Source organism: Lissotriton vulgaris, chromosome 1_2 (assembly GCF_964263255.1).
Source record: "Lissotriton vulgaris chromosome 1_2, aLisVul1.2, whole genome shotgun sequence".
In the NCBI taxonomy this organism is placed as follows: Eukaryota; Metazoa; Chordata; class Amphibia; order Caudata; family Salamandridae; genus Lissotriton; species Lissotriton vulgaris.
In genome coordinates, this window is record NC_141686.1 from 29351499 (window position 1) to 29371167 (window position 19669).

The 19669-nt window shown below is 46.9% G+C and overlaps 1 protein-coding gene across 1 annotated transcript in view; it reads left to right on the plus strand.

Moving 5' to 3' along the window:
• The window catches only part of TTC38 (tetratricopeptide repeat domain 38), a 693598-nt gene that overhangs the window by 185302 nt on the left and 488627 nt on the right, over nt 1-19669 (plus strand). The window contains exons 4-5 of the mRNA XM_086952761.1: nt 4633-4804; nt 11785-11958. Of these exons, the coding sequence (XP_086808887.1) occupies nt 4633-4804; nt 11785-11958 (346 nt within the window). The remainder of the gene's footprint in view (nt 1-4632; nt 4805-11784; nt 11959-19669) is intronic.

The window sequence follows — 19669 nt, forward strand, 5'->3', positions numbered from 1 at the left end:
TAAGAATTAGCATTTAAAAAACCTATGAAATTCACTGAAAAAACCAGAGGTTTCACACCAGTTATAGTTAGGAATTAGCATTTAAAAAACCTATTAAATTCACTGAAAAAACCATAGGTTTCACACCAGTTATAGTTAGCTGGAAATTTTACTGACATAAAACCATTTAAATTCCCACGTTATAGTTAGTTGGACTCACTATAACTTGCGCGCCTGCAATGCACTGCTGATGACGACACATATTACATCACTCATGACTGGTGTGAAACCTCTGGTTTTTTCAGTAAATATATATATATATATATATATATATATATATATATATGAGAGCACAAGTTCCCTTTCACCAGATCTGCGTGTATATATATATATATATATATATATATATATATACACATCTGCATATCTATACAAGTACAAATTTAAATGCATACATATATTTATACATATATACATACATATAAAGGTTATGTACATGAAAGTTTGAAAAACACTAATAAATGCAAACCTAGAAAGCCACCTAATTACAAATATTTTTGCTTTAACTTAACCCCTTCGCTGCGGCGGCTATTCCGCTGCAGCGCTAAGGGGGTGGGGCGGCCGCACGGCGGTTCCGTGCTTGTGACGGAACCGCTCCGTCACGGCTAGCGGGTGAGCTGTGCTTGTGACGGAACGGTTCCGTCACGAACCCGCCCGCCCATTAATTCGTCAGCGCAGGCGTGGAATTCGCACCGCGCAGGCGCGGCGAGCGGGCCGTGACGGAACCGTTCCGTCACAAGCACAGCTCACCCGAGGCTTGTGACGGAACGGTTCCGTCACAAGCATGCAAGCGGTTAAACGAGGGCAAGACCTATTGCATTTTCAATGCTTGTTTGAGGAAAGTAATTGGGGCAAATAATATATAAGCTGAATAAATTGACCTAAGTAAAGCATAGTGTGAAGCTGTGGTCTTGTAGCTGGATGAAGGAAAGGGAACAATAACCTTGTGGAACTCCACAAGGGCATACTGAGCATGTAATCTGTAAAGCATTGATAGGATTTTTAGTTTATGCCGTTGAGTGGTGCAGTCTCTTCCGTGGTCAACTGCTGCTGAGCAGGGATGATTGATGGACTTGATGGAGCTGAAAGAGTTGAGAGCAGAGGTTACTGTCAAAGGGCTATCTAATAGGGTGGTGGGGAGATCGATAGAGAATGGATTATTGCCTTCCGGTGGAGGAGCTGACCAGTTTTACCCCAGGGAAGAGAAACTGTGATGAGGTTTTTTCAACCATTGATCAGGGTTTGGTGACAGGGGGAGCAGGGCCAGAGATGATGGACAGTACCACTAAGAACGTGGGCTCAGACGAACAGCTTCGAGTGATACTGTTCAACACGTGCTCCCGCCACAATCACAGTTATGAGATTTCTCCATCCTGCATGATGAGGAGTTAGATGTATTGGCATTAACAGAGACATGGTTGAAGCAGGGTTGGCTCCGGATATTGTAGGGCCCTGCCCCTGGATTACCATTTACTCGCACTACTGGCATGATCGTCCGAAAACATCATGGCACAGAGACTGTGGTTGCCGAAACTATGTATGGGCCCGAGGTGCTGGGGTAAAAGTCGAACTAATGGTTAGGTATGTTATTATTATTATTATTATGGTCTATCACCCACCTCGGGTAACTCCCCTATTTTACCAGCAATTTCTGAAGTAAATGAGTGATGTGTGCTCCAGATATAATCATATAGTCGGGGTGGGTAGGATTAACATTTTTGGTGGGATACTGTACCAAGAGGCCCCCAACTGTGTCGTTTGGCGAAGGGATGGAAATGCTGTGCTTATAGTAATTAGTTGAGTCTCAGACTCTTGATAAAGGCCACACCTTGGATTTGGTATGGTTCACTCAACCCTGGTTTATGATCCTCTTGCCTACAGCAGGCTCTTTGTCTGCCAATTTGGCAAACAGAACGTAACTGTTAAAAAATAAATAAAACACAACTAGTGGAGGCCCTAAGTGACACAATACAGCCACCAAAATAGGGCAGAGGATGTAGAACAGAAAAGTGAGAGGTTGCGAGTTGGATTCAGGATACCATAGATAAGGTCGCACCAGCTTGTAGGGGGAGACCCGGCGCCACTTGGGACTCTTGGTACACTCCCTCACTTTGTGAGGGGAAGCAGAGGCTTTGCTGATGTGCCTGACACTGGTGCAGGAATTAAAAGCCAGAGGCTCTATGGATGTATAAAAAGGAGTTGGGCAATTACAAATCACCGGTTATGGTCACTATTGCAGCCTTTTATGATGCAAGGGTCACTGAAGATACTGATCCAGAGAAGGAGACCTTTAAGTGCTCAAAGAATTGCCGAAAAATCGAGCCTTGGTGGCAGACCCTCAGGATTGCAATAATGGATAAGACTAAGGATTCCTTAAGGAAGTAAGGAACACCCGCTTAGTTCTTGCCCACTCATAGTGGCTGATGTGCACCCCGAATCAGGGTGGGCGTCTATAGGTATTTCCACCCATGATCTAGAGACCCTGGCCGTGTCTTTGGCAGCTGTTAAATCTGGCTTCCTGGAGGACCGTTGTCCCCCGAGGTGTTTAAAGCAGCCTTTCTTGCTGTGGAGATCGAGTTTTTGTCTCCCCTGAACACCTCATTGGTACCAGGAAAAGATCCTCTGAGATTTAAGAGGGCATGGGTTAACCCGCTGTTGAAGAAGACATGTGGCTGATTAAAAATAAAGTAAAGAACTATCGCCCAGTTTCCCATCTGCTATTTCCAGCTAAAATACTGGAGCAGCATGTAAATAAAATCCTTACCAAATTCATGAAAGATCAAAGTGCTCCACCCTTGCCAATCAGGCTTTTGTGCCAATCATAGTACTAGGTTAGTGATCTTTTCAATTATGGATAAACTTAGAGTTGCGGCTGATAAGAACCTGTGTTGATCTTGCTAGACCTTACGGCAGCATTTAATAGGGTTGACCATCAAGTGCTCCTGTATAGGTTATTAGCGTACCAGATTATAGGATCCGCACTCCTGTGGATTTCCTCCTTTCTGAATGAACGGTCATAGACGGTGCAGATCGGTGGGCATGTCTCTAGAGATAGGGTGCTCTCTCGTGGGGTTTTCCGAGGGATCTGCACTATTCCTGCTGCTGTTCAGTATTTATGTATACCTTCTGATTGTAACATTAGCACACTTGGATTGCCAATTGTTTAAACACCCGAATGACACTCAGTTGGTCTTACTGATCGAGAGTTCCATGCAAGCACAGTTGAAACTTCTGACTATTCTGCGGTTTACAGCGACCTGGATGACTGCTAACTCGCTGAAAGTAAATCCTGATAAAACTGAGGTTCTAGCTATCACTGTGACTGGGAATCCATGAAGGGGTGTGTTTTAGCCTTGGGATTTAGGTCGCACCCCAGACTCCATGCCAGTAGTGAAAAGTCTTGGTAATAAGCTGGACAATAACCTGTCAATGGCTAAACAGGTAGTGACAGTGTACAGGAGCTGCACAGGCCTCTTGAGGCAGCACCGGAAACTGGTTTCTATCCTCTCGCTTTCTGCTATGCGAACAGTGGTGGCTGTGTTGATCATGCCATGCTAGATTATGGTAATGCCCTGTACTTTGGCCTTCCTATAAACTGTTGGATAAGCTTCACATGGTTATGAGCAATGTAGCAAGACTACTGTTCAAGCTACCAAGATGGACGCATGCTATGCTACTTTTGCAACAACTGCATTGGCTGCCAGTCCAACAGAGGACCAAGTTCAAAGGCCTGTACATTGCACATAAGACGGTGCATTGCACAGTGCCATCTTATATTAAGGAACGGCTATAACAATGTGTGCCTGGACGCTGTCTATGCTCCTCTAAGGCATTTTTGCTCACCTGCCCATGTTAAAAAAAAAAAACATAACACTTTGGGTAGTCGGACATTTTCTGTTATGATACAACAGATCTAGAATGAACTTCTGGAAGGTTTCAGGAAACAAACTTGTTGTACCCTACACATAGAGACACTGGTAGCCATGTTCTGTATTTCAAGTCTTCTTTATTGGTTCCATGTCAGGGTAGTAACAATCGTAGTCCAGCCATCTCTAGTCATGTACTAGCCATGTACCAGTCCCACCAGGAGCAGCCTGCCTAGCTGCTCACCCCATCTCCAACTGTCACCACTCATCCACTCAGGCACCCAGGCATTCCATTCATCACAGTCACACCAACATTCCGTTACCATCTCTCACTCTGGCTGAGCAGCTAGGAGGACCTAGGCTGATTACATATAAATGTAATACTTAGGATATAACAAAACTTCTCTCGTTCCCTTTCAGAAGAGATTGAAACCGTTACTATTTAAACAAGCTTTTTGAAGAGATAAATACTTCTCATCTCCTCAATATCGGTAGTAACATGTTCTCGTAACCCTTGGGCAAGCACCTAGAGACCAGTTGAATTTGTGCGCTATATAGGTGTTAACATAACAGGATCAGCTCTGTGTAATGATTTATCCTTATTATACACCTTTTAAAATCTGACGTATGGTGACTTTTTCAAAGAAAATCTTGGGATAAAATGTTTAGCCAAATATTTCTGTTTACATGCCACACTGAAAATGTTTTCTGACACTTTTCTTTGTAGTGATGGGGCATGTGATAGCTAATGGCTTGGAGCTGATTGGCACTGGTCGATCTGTGCATTGTGATGTGGAGTTGGACACTGCAGTAAAAAGGATGGTTGAGCTCTCAAAAGCGCAACCATTGAGCAACAGGGAGCAGTTGCACGTGGCGGCAGTGGAAACATTTGCAAAAGGGTAAGCGTTTTTTTCTCCTTTGAGTTAATTCACATTAAACATATTAAAATTTAGGTCCCAGTTTTTTCATGTAGAGGAGAAGAAACACAATGAACAATTAGAGAATACATGAGAGTAGAGGTGCGGAGAGATAAGTCTTTGGCAAAACCAGTTATTGTGGCTTGCACTTTAAAGAGCTTAGGTTTTGGAGTATCTGTAAGCCAGGGGTAAGATATTCAGTTTCCTTGATATTAACATTACTCTGAATTTAGCTGTGTCTGCTGGCCCAGTGGACATATATTAGAATTGTCAGGAACCACCATCATGGCGGTTCCTGTTAATGTATTAAAGTTCGACAGACTGTACCATCAAAATTTCTCTCAACACGTTTTTGTTTTTTCAAAATCCCAAAGTGGGATTTTATTGTTGAAAAAAACAAAGACTAATGACTTCGTGCACCATGGGAGTCTTTTCCCATTTTATGGGTCAATGCAAAGTTTTGGGTTATTTTATAACCAATTTTATTGATTTTTTTTTTAAAATTAAAACCGATACCAGCGAATCAGCACAGAACATTATAAGTGGCAATTCCCAATCAGTTGGATGAACGATCACATAACCCAGGACCCCACTAGATTTAGCGTGGTATAAACATTTAGGAAACGCTCCAGATTTCATCCATAATACCCAGCCATTTTATTCACACCTTACGGTATTTCTTCGGGCATACCCGTGATTCGTACATGGGTTTTTCCTGTGTCACAGACCAGTCCACCCCTCCTGCCATTTTTTAAGGCTAGGTGGAGTTGGACGTTTCCAGGCAGCAGCCATGTCCCGTTTTGCTACCACCATAGCTGTGTTGAAAAACAGCTTCTCGTTCCTGGATCCGCCCAGCCCATCTCTGATCCCCAGGAGCGAGTGTCGTGGGGAACTTCCCACCCCAAACGTTCTGTGAGTTCCTCCTCAATGCCCCCCCCCTTCCCCCCGCACCCCCCCCAGAACCCTGTCCGTTGGGGACATGCCCACACCATAGGGAGGAAATCCGCTGGGTCTTGGCCGCCAAGTGTGCAGGAGGCAGTTGGGTAAAAGCCAGCCCTATGAATGTGTACAGGGGTTAAACAGGCAGTGTGAAAATAGTATGGTTGAATCAGGCGGAGTTTAACCACTGCAGTGACCATCTTGGGTGCCATGAGTGCATCCCTGCAGTCCACTTCCTTCATTGGACCCACCCAAACCTCCCACTAGTTTCTGAGCCGGTCTAGTGAGGTTGGGGTATTGTTGATTAGTATTCGAGAATGCAGGAGATACCCCCCTACCCCAGTTTGCCAAACATAATTTGTGCTTCAAGAGGGTTGTGTTCCGGGACTGCTGTGTCTTCTGATATCTGCTCGTGGAGGGCGTGCCGCAGTTGCAGGTACTTATAAAATTGTGACGGATGTAGGGAGTACCTGGATTGAATGTCCTAGAAGGAGTGCATATTTCTGCTAACCCACACATCCCCAAGTTGTGAGATCCCTATAAGGTCCAAAGATCGGAATCCCTTCAGCCCACTAATTTCCCGTAGCCAGGTACTGTGCCAGAGAGGTGTATGTTGAGTTAGCTTATATGTCCAGTGGGTGTGACGCAGTGATGCCGCTAGGCCAGAAGCGCGGTATATGTCATCTCTGGCAAGTTGGAAGGTAGGGTCCCCGTACATCAGAGATTGAATTTTGGCAGGGTCGGAGTGGGATCACAATTTGGCCCGGGCACTGACGAAAAAAGTGGCCCACATTCAAGGGGCGTGGTATACATTTAAGGGGGGTGGCCCACATTCAAGGGGCGTGCCCTTTCATGAAACACTATTTGGTTACTCTTTGAGGTCTAATTCGTACAGAAATATTTAGTAAATTAAGCCTTTTAAAGCTTACAGAGCAAGTAACATTGGTAAAGATTAGGAGCACTGCAGTTCTGATTACTGAATACTTACTTGCAGTCTTAACCCCCTGCACAATGTCGTTAGATACTCTTTCCCAACCAGCTATGTCCTAGACTCTAATCATCACATAAATCAGAAATCTAGTACAAAGTCAAGGAGAAAGAGTAAGACTGGAATCTCTGGGAACAGAACATGTAATAACAAATGTAAGAATTCACAAATGAGGAAAAGTCAGTCTGGGGTGTAAAGAATGCTGAAAAAATGTAACTGTGCAATCTAGTCATAAATGTATTTCACAGTCAGCAGGTGATGTCTATATACAAAAAACACAGTTTTATTCATATCTGTTGCTGCCTTCAAGTCTGGGCCATGAGGAGTCTGAGGATTACTCAATTAACACCCTTAAATAATGTCTTATTGAGTACAGGCAGTCGGAGTTTTGGCTATTCGACCACCTGCCCGATTAAGAGAAAGGGAAAGTAAAAACGTTTTAATGCAGTCCGCGCAGCCGCAGTTCCCCAAGCAGCAGCGCCGGAGGTGTACACAATCCGGCAGGAGCCGTCAATTCCAGAGAGAGGTGCCCAGATTATCCAGCCTGGCAGCCCACAGGTTTAGAGGTTCTCCAAGCCCTTTGGGCTCTCTGCCTCCCCAAAGACATCAACCTCCCTCACCGGCCCACCGGGACTTAAAGGCCGCGGACTCTGACTTGTCCCGTAGCCCAACACACTGACACTCATAGAAACTAATACCTGGTCTGAGGGGTTGGCGCCACCTCTCAGTATGAGGTAAAGTCGGTGAACCCTGCACAGCGAAGTGGAGGTTCAGGGGAGTGCTTCCTGTGGCAACTGAAGGCGGGGATCCCACCAACGTTCTATAGCACTGCACGATCCTTCTCCCCATACCGCACAGAACTGTAACAAGGCCTTCCTACAGCCCTGTCCAGCTGTGCCCGGATGTACTTGGGCCTCCACAGCCCTCTCCAGGGATATGCTCCCATTGACTTACTGGCAAGGCACCACAACAGACGTATTGCTCCACCTCGCTTGTCTTTTCACCACGACATTGTACATCCGTCTAGAAGGAGGGGTCCGCAACGCAATCCAACCCGAGCATTCTAGTTTGTTTCCCATTTGTTGCAGTTGGACAGACAGATGCATCCGTTATCGAAGTATAGGGTTGGGGGAGGGGGAGGGAAAGGGGCTGGGACTGTTCTCCAATTGTTGTTGTTCTGCTACACCAGACTCATTGATGCACATTACAATGTTCCCATGTGCTACTTGCAAAGCGTCTTCAAATACGCAATCCTGCGCCTGCGTCAGACCCCATATGCGCCCACGACTATTCAGGGTGGGGCGCACCATCACCCCAACTAACAGCCACCTTGACTGACACCTATAACTGGAGCTTCCCTCCGCACACTGTCCTGGAACGTTAGAAGTAGACTGGGGTTGCTATTCCCGCTACTTTCTGGTCCCGAAAAAGGACAAGGGCCTTCATCCTATTCAAGATCTACGAGCCCTCAACTGCTTCCTCAAAAAGGAAAAGTTCAAAATACTCAGCGTTGGACTTGCAGGAGGCCTATTTTCTCATTCACGTCCTGCCTGCCCTTCTCATTACTCTCTGTTCAGTTTAAAGTGCTCCCCCTTGGCCTTACAAGGGTCCCTCGGGTGTTCACCAAGGGGATGGTGGTGGTTGCAGCTCATCTGCGCAAAACACGGGTGCCAGTCTTCCCTTATCGTGGCAACTGACCGTTGAAGGCGAGCTCACCCTAGACTGCCCTCGCCCCCCTCCAATCTATGGCAAATCTCCTTCTTTTGCTGGGATTCACCATCAACGGGCCGAAGTCACACCTGACTCCTTCTTAGATGCTCCCCTTCATTGGAGATGTTCTGGACGCAGTGCAGTTTCGGGCCTATTCACGAGAGCTATTATTCAGGCTTTGATACCGATGTTTCAGCCTCCATCCTGGATTTCGGTAAGAATGAGTCTGAAGCTAGTGGGCCTCATGGCCTCCTACAACCTGCTAGGGAAACATGCCAGATGGCATTTGCGAGTTCTGCAGTGGGACCTGAAGTTCTAGTGGGCACAGCATCAGGGGAATCTCTCCGACATGGTTCAGATCTCAGAGGGAACTGCACAGGACCTGCAGTGGTGGTTGACCAAACAAAATTGGGTCATAGGCAGATCCCTTTCCCTTCCCCAACCAGTTCACACAGTATTGACAGATGCGTCACTCCCGGGATGGGGCAGCTATCTGGGAGGTGTAGAGATCAGAGGACTATGGTCTGTGGCAGAATCCGGACTCCACATCATGTTGCTGGAGCTCTGAGCGATTCGCTTGCCATTGAAAGCTTTCCATCAAGGTAAAGCTGGTTTAGGTGTTCACCGATAAAACCACCACCATCTGGTACTGCAACAAACAGGGCAGGGTGGGGTTATGGACCGTTTGCCAAGAGGCCCTGCGTCTCTAGACATAAGGCCATATCCCTGGTGGTTCAACACCTGGCAGGTTTCCTGAGTGCGGACAAACTCAGCCTTCGAAGCCTAGTGTATCTTGAATGGCATATCCATCCAGAGGTGTTGCATGGTTTCTTTCAGAAGTGGGTAGAGCCTTGGCTAGATTTCTTCCCCTCCGCCAAGAGCGTGCAACGGCAGCAGGTTTTGTGCCCTGGAGTTTCCAAGGCAGCTTGCGCTTTGCAAAGCTTTTAGTCTTGAGTGGAGCTCAGGCCCCCTGTGCGCCTTTCCGCCAATACCTCTCTTCCAGATTGCTCAGGAAGATGTTGAGCGACTGGGTCCAAGTCATTCTTGTGGCTTTGGACTCGGCACGGAGAGTCTGGCATCCTGAGCAGCTCCAACTGCGCATATATCTTCAGGGAGGATCTTCTGTGCAGCAGTAGGGGAGGGTCCTCCACCTGATTCTGTCAACTCTACACCTTCATGCATTAAGATTGAATGGTGGTAGTTGACACCATTCATCCGTGTACACCTGGTGGTGACAAACATTTGCAAAATATGTTACAGGAAGGTCTATTGATCATCTTTCTGGTCAGGGCTGATCCATTTCAGGGCAGTAGTTTGGACTTACCACTGTCAGCGCACTTCATGGCTCAGAGCTCTTTGCATGGAAATTTGTGAAAAGTAACTGACGTCATCGTGTCGAGATGCTGCATGTATAGGTGACGCGGACTATGCTGACGTCATCACGTTGAGCCGACTGATGGCACCTACAGGCACAAGTGTATTGCTTGAGCAAAAGTCTTCCGGATCCACCCTTACGCCTGGGAAATTCTAAGATTAGGCATCTGCGGCTAGGTCATGTCTCTGCCAGTTAAGGCATTACTGACGGTAAGTAACTTGCCCAACATTTACGTCTGGTAACGGAAGAAAATTATTTCATACCAAATATATATCTCAAACAAAATTGATAGTAATAGCTCCTCCCCGCTCCCTTTTGCTGGTGAGCCCCACCTGCCCAGCTCCCTGTTGCTGGCACCCCCATCCATGCTGCTCCCTGTTGCTGGTGTGACCCACCCGCCCCTCTACCTGTTGCTGACCGCTCCCTGTTGCTGGCCCCCCCCACCTTGCCGCTCCCTGTTGCTAGCCCCACTACCCGCCCTGCTCCCTGTTGCTGGCCTCCGCCACCCACCCTGCTCCCTGTTGCTGGCCTCCCCCATCTGCCCTGCTCCCTGTTGCTGGAACCCCCCAACCTGCCCTGCTCCCTGTTGCTGGAACCCCCACCGACCCTGCTACCTGTTGCTGGCCCCCTACCCGCCCGCTCCCGGTTGCTGGCCTCCCCACCTGCCCCGCTCCCCCCCACCCAGCTCCCTGTTGCTGGCCCCCCACCTCCCGCTGCCTGCTGCTGGTGCTTCCAGTTGCTGCCCCCCCCCGCCCTGCACCCTGTTGCTGGCCCCCCATCCGCCCTGCGTCGCTGGCTCTGGTCTCTGGGCCCCCCCATCTGCCCTGCTCCCTGTTGCTGGTCCTCCCCCCCACCTGCCCTGCTCAATGTTGCTGAATCCCCCCACCTGCCCCGTTCCCTGTCGCTGAATCCCCCCACCTGCCCCGCTCCCTGTTGCTGGTTCCCCCACCTGCCCCGCTCCCTGTTGCTGCCCCCCACGTGCCCCGCTCCCTTTTGCTGACCTGCCCCACTCCCTGTTGCTTGCCCCCACACCTGCCCGACTCCCTGTAGCTGATCCCCCACACACCCTGCTCCCTGTTACTGACCCCCCCCCACCCGCCCTGCTCCCTGTTGCTGATCCCTCCCCCACCCGCCCTGCTCCCGGTTGCTGACCCCCCCCACCCGCCCTGCTCCCTGTTGCTGACCCCCCACCCCTCTGCTCCCTGTTACTGACCGCACCTCTCCCAGCAATATTCTTATAATGTACGGCAGAGGTTACTTCAACAGTATATAATGTGATCAAAATATCAGTTATAGAATACATTTGTATTTATGTCTACATGTTTCACATATTTACTGTATTTGCTTTTTGAGGATTTATCATTAGTTCCTTCAGCCAAAATGTATACTCTTGGACTGGGGACTAATACAGGACAAATATTACAATTGAAACAGATCCCGAGTCTCCAGACCTGAACTTTGCATATTCCTACCATGAACCACTCTTTTTCCATTGCCAGGCTCTTGGAACAGGATACATTTATAAGCACAATATGTACTGGGGGAAAAAGGGTGCTTTTCTGGTGGAGGTTAAAGCCTTATCTGGAATCCAACTCCTAGAGACGCCAAAGCTAAAAACAACCTCTTAAGGCATGTTAAATCAAGGTTTCAGATTAACTGCAGTTCGAAGTAATGAAAAGGACATTAGAGACAGGTTTTTGACTCTGCTCTGCATAGCAAAAGATGTTCTTTGAACAAAGTCACTCAAGGGAGGTTATAGGATTAAAATGCAGATTTTTGTCATTATGTCCTTATCATTTTAAGTACGAGAAGTAGCTTATTGATTTCTACTTAAAATATATGTGTCAAAATCTATAGTGTAAGCGGTGAGCTGCTGGATTTTCAGGTTGAGTCCAATTTACATTGAGACATACCTGCAGTAATTCTGCATTGTTCTTGTTTCTTTTCTAGGTGCTTACCCAGAGCTGCTGTTCTTTGGGACAAGATCCTTCAAGAGCACCCAACAGACCTGCTGGCTCTGAAGTTTGCTCATGACACTTACTTTTACCTTGGAACGAGTATTCAGATGAGAGATTCTGTGGCACGGGTTCTGCCTTACTGGAGCTTGAATATCCCTTTTAGTAGGTAAGGGATTGTTTTAGGAAGGAATCTAGGTTATACCCCATATTTATTTTTCACAACCAATTGAATTGGGTTTGGAGTTAGAGTTGGATGGTAACAGAAGCAGCTCAGACTTCTGAACGAGAACCTGCCGACAGAGTTTAGTCAACTATAGGGGCAGTATGATAGAGAAAATGTCACCAGCTGCTTCTTCTCCAGATTTAGAACTTCCTCCAAAAATTGGAGTATTTTTTATTGCTGCCCAACTGTAAATATGATCCTTAAATATTGTGAGTAGTGCTAGGATACCAAATATACATTATTTCTGAATCTATTGGTAATTAGTTATCATTGAGTAATAGTCATGTGAAGATCACATATAGCTAATCTCCATAGCTTGTTGTACATTATTTCTAAATCTCCCTTAGCATTTCAAGCATTTATACAACATAAAAGCAGATTGAACAAATATGTGCATATTAGGCATGCCTCAACTGACAACACTCTTTGATATCAATCATATGTCAACAAGTAAGCAAAAAAAGGCGAGCCCTATACACTATCTGTCCCAAAAAACCTCCTCCCCTCCTGCCAGTGTGGGGTTATTCTGGTATGTAAGTTCTTTGGTCTCAAATCTGATATCATTCTGATGGATGCATTATGCTGCAGTTTTCTCACCTTATGAATTTAATTCAAGGCCTCTTACTCGTCTGGAAAACCTTTCATCCACAATGGCTCTTGATCGCGTCCTGGTGGGTCTATGTGGCTTTAGCTTTCAGCACGCTGGGCATAACGATTTAGGAATATATTAAGTGCAAACTGGCATGCTGGCTTCAGTTCATTTTTTATTTGCATCTCATCAGTGAGGGTTCAAAGCTCTTTAGCTGATTCACTGACACATTCCTCAGCGTTTTGATAGGAAATTGTTAAATCTTTCTTCCAAAACATCTAGGTTTTAAAGCCTTTTTCCGACATGTTCTTCTGCTCAAAAGTACAATTTGAAGAAGTCCTCTTCTTCCTTGAGGAAACTGTCCTACCCATTTAGAAACCCTTTTCATGCCCAGCGGTCTGCAGACAAATTTGCTAGATGCCATAGGACTGCCCCAAGGTGACCCACACTGTTCGTCCTCCTAGGCTTCACTTAAAACTCTGGTTTTAAGTGAAGCTTCTTCCTCACAGCTAAGCAGGAATGCTTTTCCCACACAATTTGTGATAGGGAGTTGATAACTTAATTCTATATACTGCAAAGTCTTTGCGCCTCTGGGCTCTCTTGCACACTGCACTTTGAACGCCATCTGCCTGCTCAGCTGATATGACCATGTGCTCTGGTAATTGGTAAACAAACTGTTATGTCCCTGCAAGCAATTTGAAAAACATGTTTACCAATTTGGTCAATGATAGCATAGATGCCTCTAAGCAGACTCTTAAGTGCAGTCTGAACTCATTTAATAGCGCAGCTCGATCCACAGGCTTAGTTGTGATGCTGTGTTGTGATGCTTGGATGCGTTTTTCTGAAGATATCCAGCTGTTGTTGGCAACCAGCTGATCGGAGAGAAGGATGACTCCTCACATGAATTCATCAAGAAGATAGAGCAACAGCTCACTCGCTGTTCCTAGCTTTCTTAATAAGACAGTTCCATAAACAGTATTGAAAATTTCATGGCAATTCCAGAGTGATACAGAAACAACTCTCTCAGCCGTTGCAGACATCCCACCAATTGGCCTTCACCTTTCAATGAAGGGGTGAATCTAGTGAATCTAGCGAATGCCATCATGAGCAATAGCATATCGATTCTCTCCCATTCTGTGTCAGGTATGCTGCCTGAAAACCTTACTATCTCCCCTCTCTTCTTTTTTTACATATTCAGGTGGGGGGTGTCTCTAAGTTTCTTACTGATCGGAAGACTGTGGCAACTGTTTGCAGGGTCGTCAAGTTGATATTCTTTGGCTACACCCTACCCTTTCTGTTCCTCACTCTGGTTTCCCATCTTCTTCCAGGATATGCTCTCTGACACATTCCTTCATTTTGGAGGCAATATTCCTTGCTCTGCTGGACAAAGGAGACATAGAGATGGTGCCTCTGGAAGAAAGGTGCTTTCACTTCTTGGTCCCCAAGAAAATGGAGATCTGAGGCCCATCCTGGATCTTCGCCTTCTAAACGTATTCTTTCAGCAAGATGAGTTTAAGATGCCCCCCTTGAGCCAAGTCTTAATGGTCCTGTACATGGGGATTTCTTACCATCCCTGGATACCAAAATCACCTATTTCCAACTTTAAATTCTTCCCACCTGCAGATATTACCCGAGAATCATCTTGGGATCCCAGCAGCATCAGTTCAAGGTCATGCAATTTTGGCTGACTACTGATCTGTGTGTTTTCACTGAAGTGCTGGCAGTGGTTGCTGTTTCAAACCAACTGTTCCAGTGTGGACACAATAGTTGTCCACAGAGAAAAAGAACTAGAAAAAGGAATAGAAAGGACTAGGTCTAAACCCCATACAATAGAGGGAAGCCCACGTCTTGTCTCTTGTTGCCCTCATACATCCCAAGGGATGTCATGCTTCGTCATCGGGCGTTGCTCCTCGTCGGGCCGGCACTGCAATGCCCCACGGGTCCCCCGAAGGGTCGCTTTAGCAGAGATCTTTTGATAACGCTGTATGATGAGTGAGGGTGTGAGATTGAGTGTTCGTAAGAAAGGGTGAGTGAATGAATGATTAAAACTGGCTAGGGTTCCCCTTACAGGTTTAAAAACCCGTAGGTTGTGCGTTACTGACTAGGCAATAATGTGCCTCAGTAACTCTTCGGTCGACATGTTTTGTGCGCTAAAATGGTCGTAACGATCCCTGGCGCTTCCTCAGGACCAATGAAGTGCATAAACCGGTGAATGGGTAAAGAACCCTACTAAAGAAAAATAGTGCTTGCTGTTTCACCACGAAGGTCAGGCATCCACGTATTTGTATATGTGAATGACTGGCTAGTAAAATCAGAGTCCCCGGCAGTGGTCGAGAAACAAATTCACTGCACAAATACGCTCCTCCACAACTTGAGCTTTGCTATCAACTCCCAAATGTTTTATCTAATCCAGTGCAGAAGTTAATCATCATCTGTGTGATACTGAACATGACCCGAATGAAAGCTATTCATTCTCTTCAGAGAATTGTGGATGTTTGGGAGATAAGTCATAGATTTCTGTCTTGCACACAGCTTCCATTTCTGAAGGTCATGTGTCTGCATGGTCTCATGACCTCATACATACTTTTGCTACCAGATGCTGATTAAGGGCCACTCCGACATCACAGGAGCCTTTTAGTTTAGATGCTGCTTCTCTCATTGGTTTCTTGGATTTGCATTGATAGATGGAACTTACCAACCTTTTAGTGAATCACCCTTTCAGCTCCCCACATGCGGAATCTATATTGGTCACATATGCCGCTTCTATCCTGGAGTGACATTCTGGACAACGTGAAGGCCCAAGGCTTTTGGTCCACTTCAGAGCTGCTCCTGTACATGTATGGGCTGAAACTGTGAGCGACTGCTTTGCCTTGAAGGCATTTCTCCTTTTTAGGTTTCGCCTAAGTGAAAGCTGCGCAAGCAGCTATTCACAAAGGTGAAAACCTAATGAGAATAATATGTTGGTTGGGAATCCGCCCATCTGTTCCATTGGCTAGCTCCATAAATGGAGGCTGGCCATTGGAACAGAGATCTGTCCGTCATAGCCGGACCAGATTCGTGGGCGTTCCCGCGATTTCTTCCCTCTCCACCCTTTTTGCATCGTCATCGCGGCCGTGGGCAGGGTTTATTTTTTGTTGTTGTCCAGGTTTGTTTTGGCCATTCCGCGGCCGACCGCCAACGGAGGAAGCCTTCCCGACCCCCCTCCCGCTGTCCGTTCCCGCCCCCCCCCCCTGTCCGTGCCGTGTGCTTCATGTTTTTCGTGCGGCCAGGAGGATCAATACAGACTGAGCCTGAAGGGCTCTCAGAGCGCACATTACCGTGTATTCTACTGGCCCTGGCCGCCTGCACCGAATGCCACTGGCTGCACAGTTTGCAAGGCCACTTGTCTGCACTGAGAGGAACGTACATCACTCATACAGGCTCCCCCTCCCGCTGTTCGTGTCCCCGTTCCCGCCCCCCTCCCGCTGTCTGTTCCCGCTCCCCTCCCGCTGTCCGTGTGCCTGCCCGCCACCCATAGCTCTTAAAAGTCGTGCTTTCTTTTTTAGCGCTATATTTTTCCACAAACAAGCTTAATCAAAACAATGCGGAGCAATCGGTGAAAATACTGGTTATGTTTGGTCTTTTTGTGGCATTTTGTGTCAAAATCTAATCATACAACATGACCCCTCGTTAGCCCTGCTGTTTCCTGGCAAAAAGCGTGACATGTGTATTTCTTTGTCAGTTTCTGACAAGGTATGTCCATCCTTCGCATCTTCCGAAGACTGCGCCTGAACTGTTATTTATCTGTCTTTAAAACCCCGCAGCCTGCTGCCTGCAGAAACTGCTGGCGGGGTTTAATGGGAAGCCAAGTGTCTGCATGGCCCCAAATAACACCTGTGATTAGCTGGCATTCCTCCGCAGCGTGTCAGACTTCATCGAGGCTGGGTTTAAGGACATGAGCTGGTTTAATTTGAAGATTTATACAGCGCCGCTTAACCCCAGTGAGGGCATCCAGGCGCGGTACATGACTCTCAGGCCGCTGCGAGATTCGAACCGGGACCCGGCTCCCGAGACGGCATCTCTGGTCGCTGCGCCACACCCAATGCCCGATCGTAATCGGTGCAAGCGTCATTACAGGGTTTGGAAAAGCCACTGCGCATATAATGCAGTATTTGCGGGTACAGTTTTGTTTATTTTTGTGTGTGGTGGTGGGGGGGGGGGGGTTACAAATTCTATCTCCTTGAAATCGACTGATATTTTTAATATGCACTATGTCTTTCCGTTTTTTTACAGAGATCGTGATATTAATGCTCTGCACTTGCCGGAATGAGTGCTCAGTGGAAAGGCTTTTTCAAACACTCAACTTCCTTTTTATCTGAAGGTTTTGCTTTTAGCAGAAATGCCAATATGACACTAAGTGATAGATATTTTCTATCGTCTGTGCAACGCCTTTCTTCAACCCTTAGAAGGATGAACTGCAGCATCGGCCCTGCTGGGCCACGATTCTGTGCTCTGAGGATTGCACACTGACCTCCGAAGCGCGCTCTCAACCCACCGAGCCTCTGCAAGGGAGCACTCTTGCTAGAAATTCGGGTCACATCGTCTTTATGTTATTACCACTGGATCTCCAGGGATTATACATGAGTTTGTGAATTGCAATGAAAAGTAAACGATAATCAGTTACTTGATGGACTCAGAAGTAATGTTTCATTCACAGGCAGGGTGGAAACATAAGATTAAATGACATTTATTGTAATTTAAAAAATGTTAACCTCGGACAGCCAGTTAGTGATATTACGCAGAGTGAGTGTGCAGAGTGAGTGTGCAGAGTGAGTGTGCAGAGTGAGTGTGCAGAGTGAGTGTGCAGAGTGAGTGTGCAGAGTGAGTGTGCAGAGTGAGTGTGCAGAGTGAGTGTGCAGAGTGAGTGTGCAGAGTGAGTGTGCAGAGTGAGTGTGCAGAGTGAGTGTGCAGAGTGAGTGTGCAGAGTGAGTGTGCAGAGTGAGTGTGCAGAGTGAGTGTGCAGAGTGCAGAGTGAGTGTGCAGAGTGCAGAGTGAGTGTGCAGAGTGCAGAGTGAGTGTGCAGAGTGCAGAGTGAGTGTGCAGAGTGCAGAGTGAGTGTGCAGAGTAGTGAGTGCGCAGAGTAGTGAGTGCGCAGAGTAGTGAGTGCGCAGAGTAGTGAGTGCGCAGAGTAGTGAGTGCGCAGAGTAGTGAGTGCGCAGAGTAGTGAGTGCGCAGAGTAGTGAGTGCGCAGAGTAGTGAGTGCGCAGAGTAGTGAGTGCGCAGAGTAGTGAGTGCGCAGAGTAGTGAGTGCGCAGAGTGACTAGGGAGTGCAGAGTGCAGAGGGAGTGCAGAGTGCATAGGGAGTGCAGAGTGCATAGGGAGTGCACAGTGAATAGGGAGTGCAGAGTGAGTGCAGAGTGAGTGCAGAGTGAGTGCAGAGTGAGTGCATAGGGAGTGCAGAGTGCAGAGTGAGTGCATAGGGAGTGCATAGGGAGTGCAGAGTGCAGAGTGAGTGCATAGGGAGTGCAGAGTGCATAGGGAGTGCACAGGGAGTGCAGAGTGCATAGGGAGTGCACAGGGAGTGCATAGGGAGTGCAGAGTGCACAGGGAGTGCATAGGGAGTGCAGAGTGAGTAGGGAGTTCTAGGGAGTGCTAGAGAGTGCAGAGTGACTGCAGAGATTAAGCTAATGGCAATGTAAATGACAATGCCATTTATTTATCTGTTTTCAAAACCAACACATAAATACAAATTTTGTCATTTACAATGCCAATAACTCTAACTTTTCCAAAGGCGAAACCATTGCATTGTAAATGCTTGTTGTCAGTGAGCTCAATTCAGGTTCTAGTGAACAATCCCATCAGTGTCCAGTACATCAACAAGACAGGGCGATGTGGGATTGTGAATTACATGATAGGAGGAAATTCCTGGTAGTGGTTTATCTTGCAGGTTCCCTCAATGAGAGTGTGCATGTTCTCAGCCACCTCTCACTAGAGAAACATAAGTGGGAGCTACATCATGAATTGATGAAAGTGATCTTCAGATACGGGTATCCATATGAGGATCTGTTCACCACACCCTATAACAGTAAGCGTTCTTGGCTTTGTGACATACACTTCCCTCTGAATGGCCCTAAGAGTAATGCCTTCAATTGTAGCTCTTCTCTGGGCCATCTTTACTCCATTTCATTATTTTCACTTTGGTCCATATAAGATGTGGGATGATAAGGCACAGCTGAAGCTGTTTTCCACAGATTGGGTAAGGACATATGTTGATCTGTTAGCACTCGGCATTCTGTCACCTTTTCCTCTCTCGCACAGGGTGGACCTGATCTTGCAGGAAGGTCTGCAGGTCCTCCAAGTCCAAATCCCCAAACACTGTGCTTGTGCATGTGAATATTGAGCAGTGCCGGCAAGAGTTCTTTTGCCTCCTGATGAAGTGACTGATTTTGGGTGCTAAGAAACTTGCTAAGATGTCTGTCTATGTGAGTGGGTGGAATACATTAGTTCAGTGTCCACAATCAAATTATCTGTTTCAACTTTATGTATATCTTCCTTACCAGCTATTCCTATTTTGGTCCTTCTTATCTGCCCAACCTTCCTACCCAATACGGTATCTGCCTCTCACATGGGCCAGTCTTCCACCTTCCTTTAATCCTCTTTATCCCACCAAAGAGGAGAAGCTGCTATATAGACTGGATCCTGGAGTACTTTGTCGTATTATTTTCTTTGCACTCAACAGGGCATAGATGAATATCAGCTCTTTGTGGGCATTGCAAGAGCCAAACATGGCAAGGCAGTGACCAAATGTATCATTTCCCATTTTTCTTACTCTATCTTGAGGTCTGTTACGCATTGGCCAAGAAAGACTTTCCCAAAGACATTCCGAAGGGCATCCTTGCCCACTCCACCAGGGCAATTGCTGGTCCATAGGCTTTTCTGTAAGTCCACATATTCTGATGGTATGTGCAAACTCAGTCCCACATTTTGTTTACTCTTATGTTGCCCAGATTGTACAGTCTTACTGGGAAAGTAGAAACTATTTTCTTTAGTGTGCCTAAAGACTCTACTCACCAATTAACTGGAGGC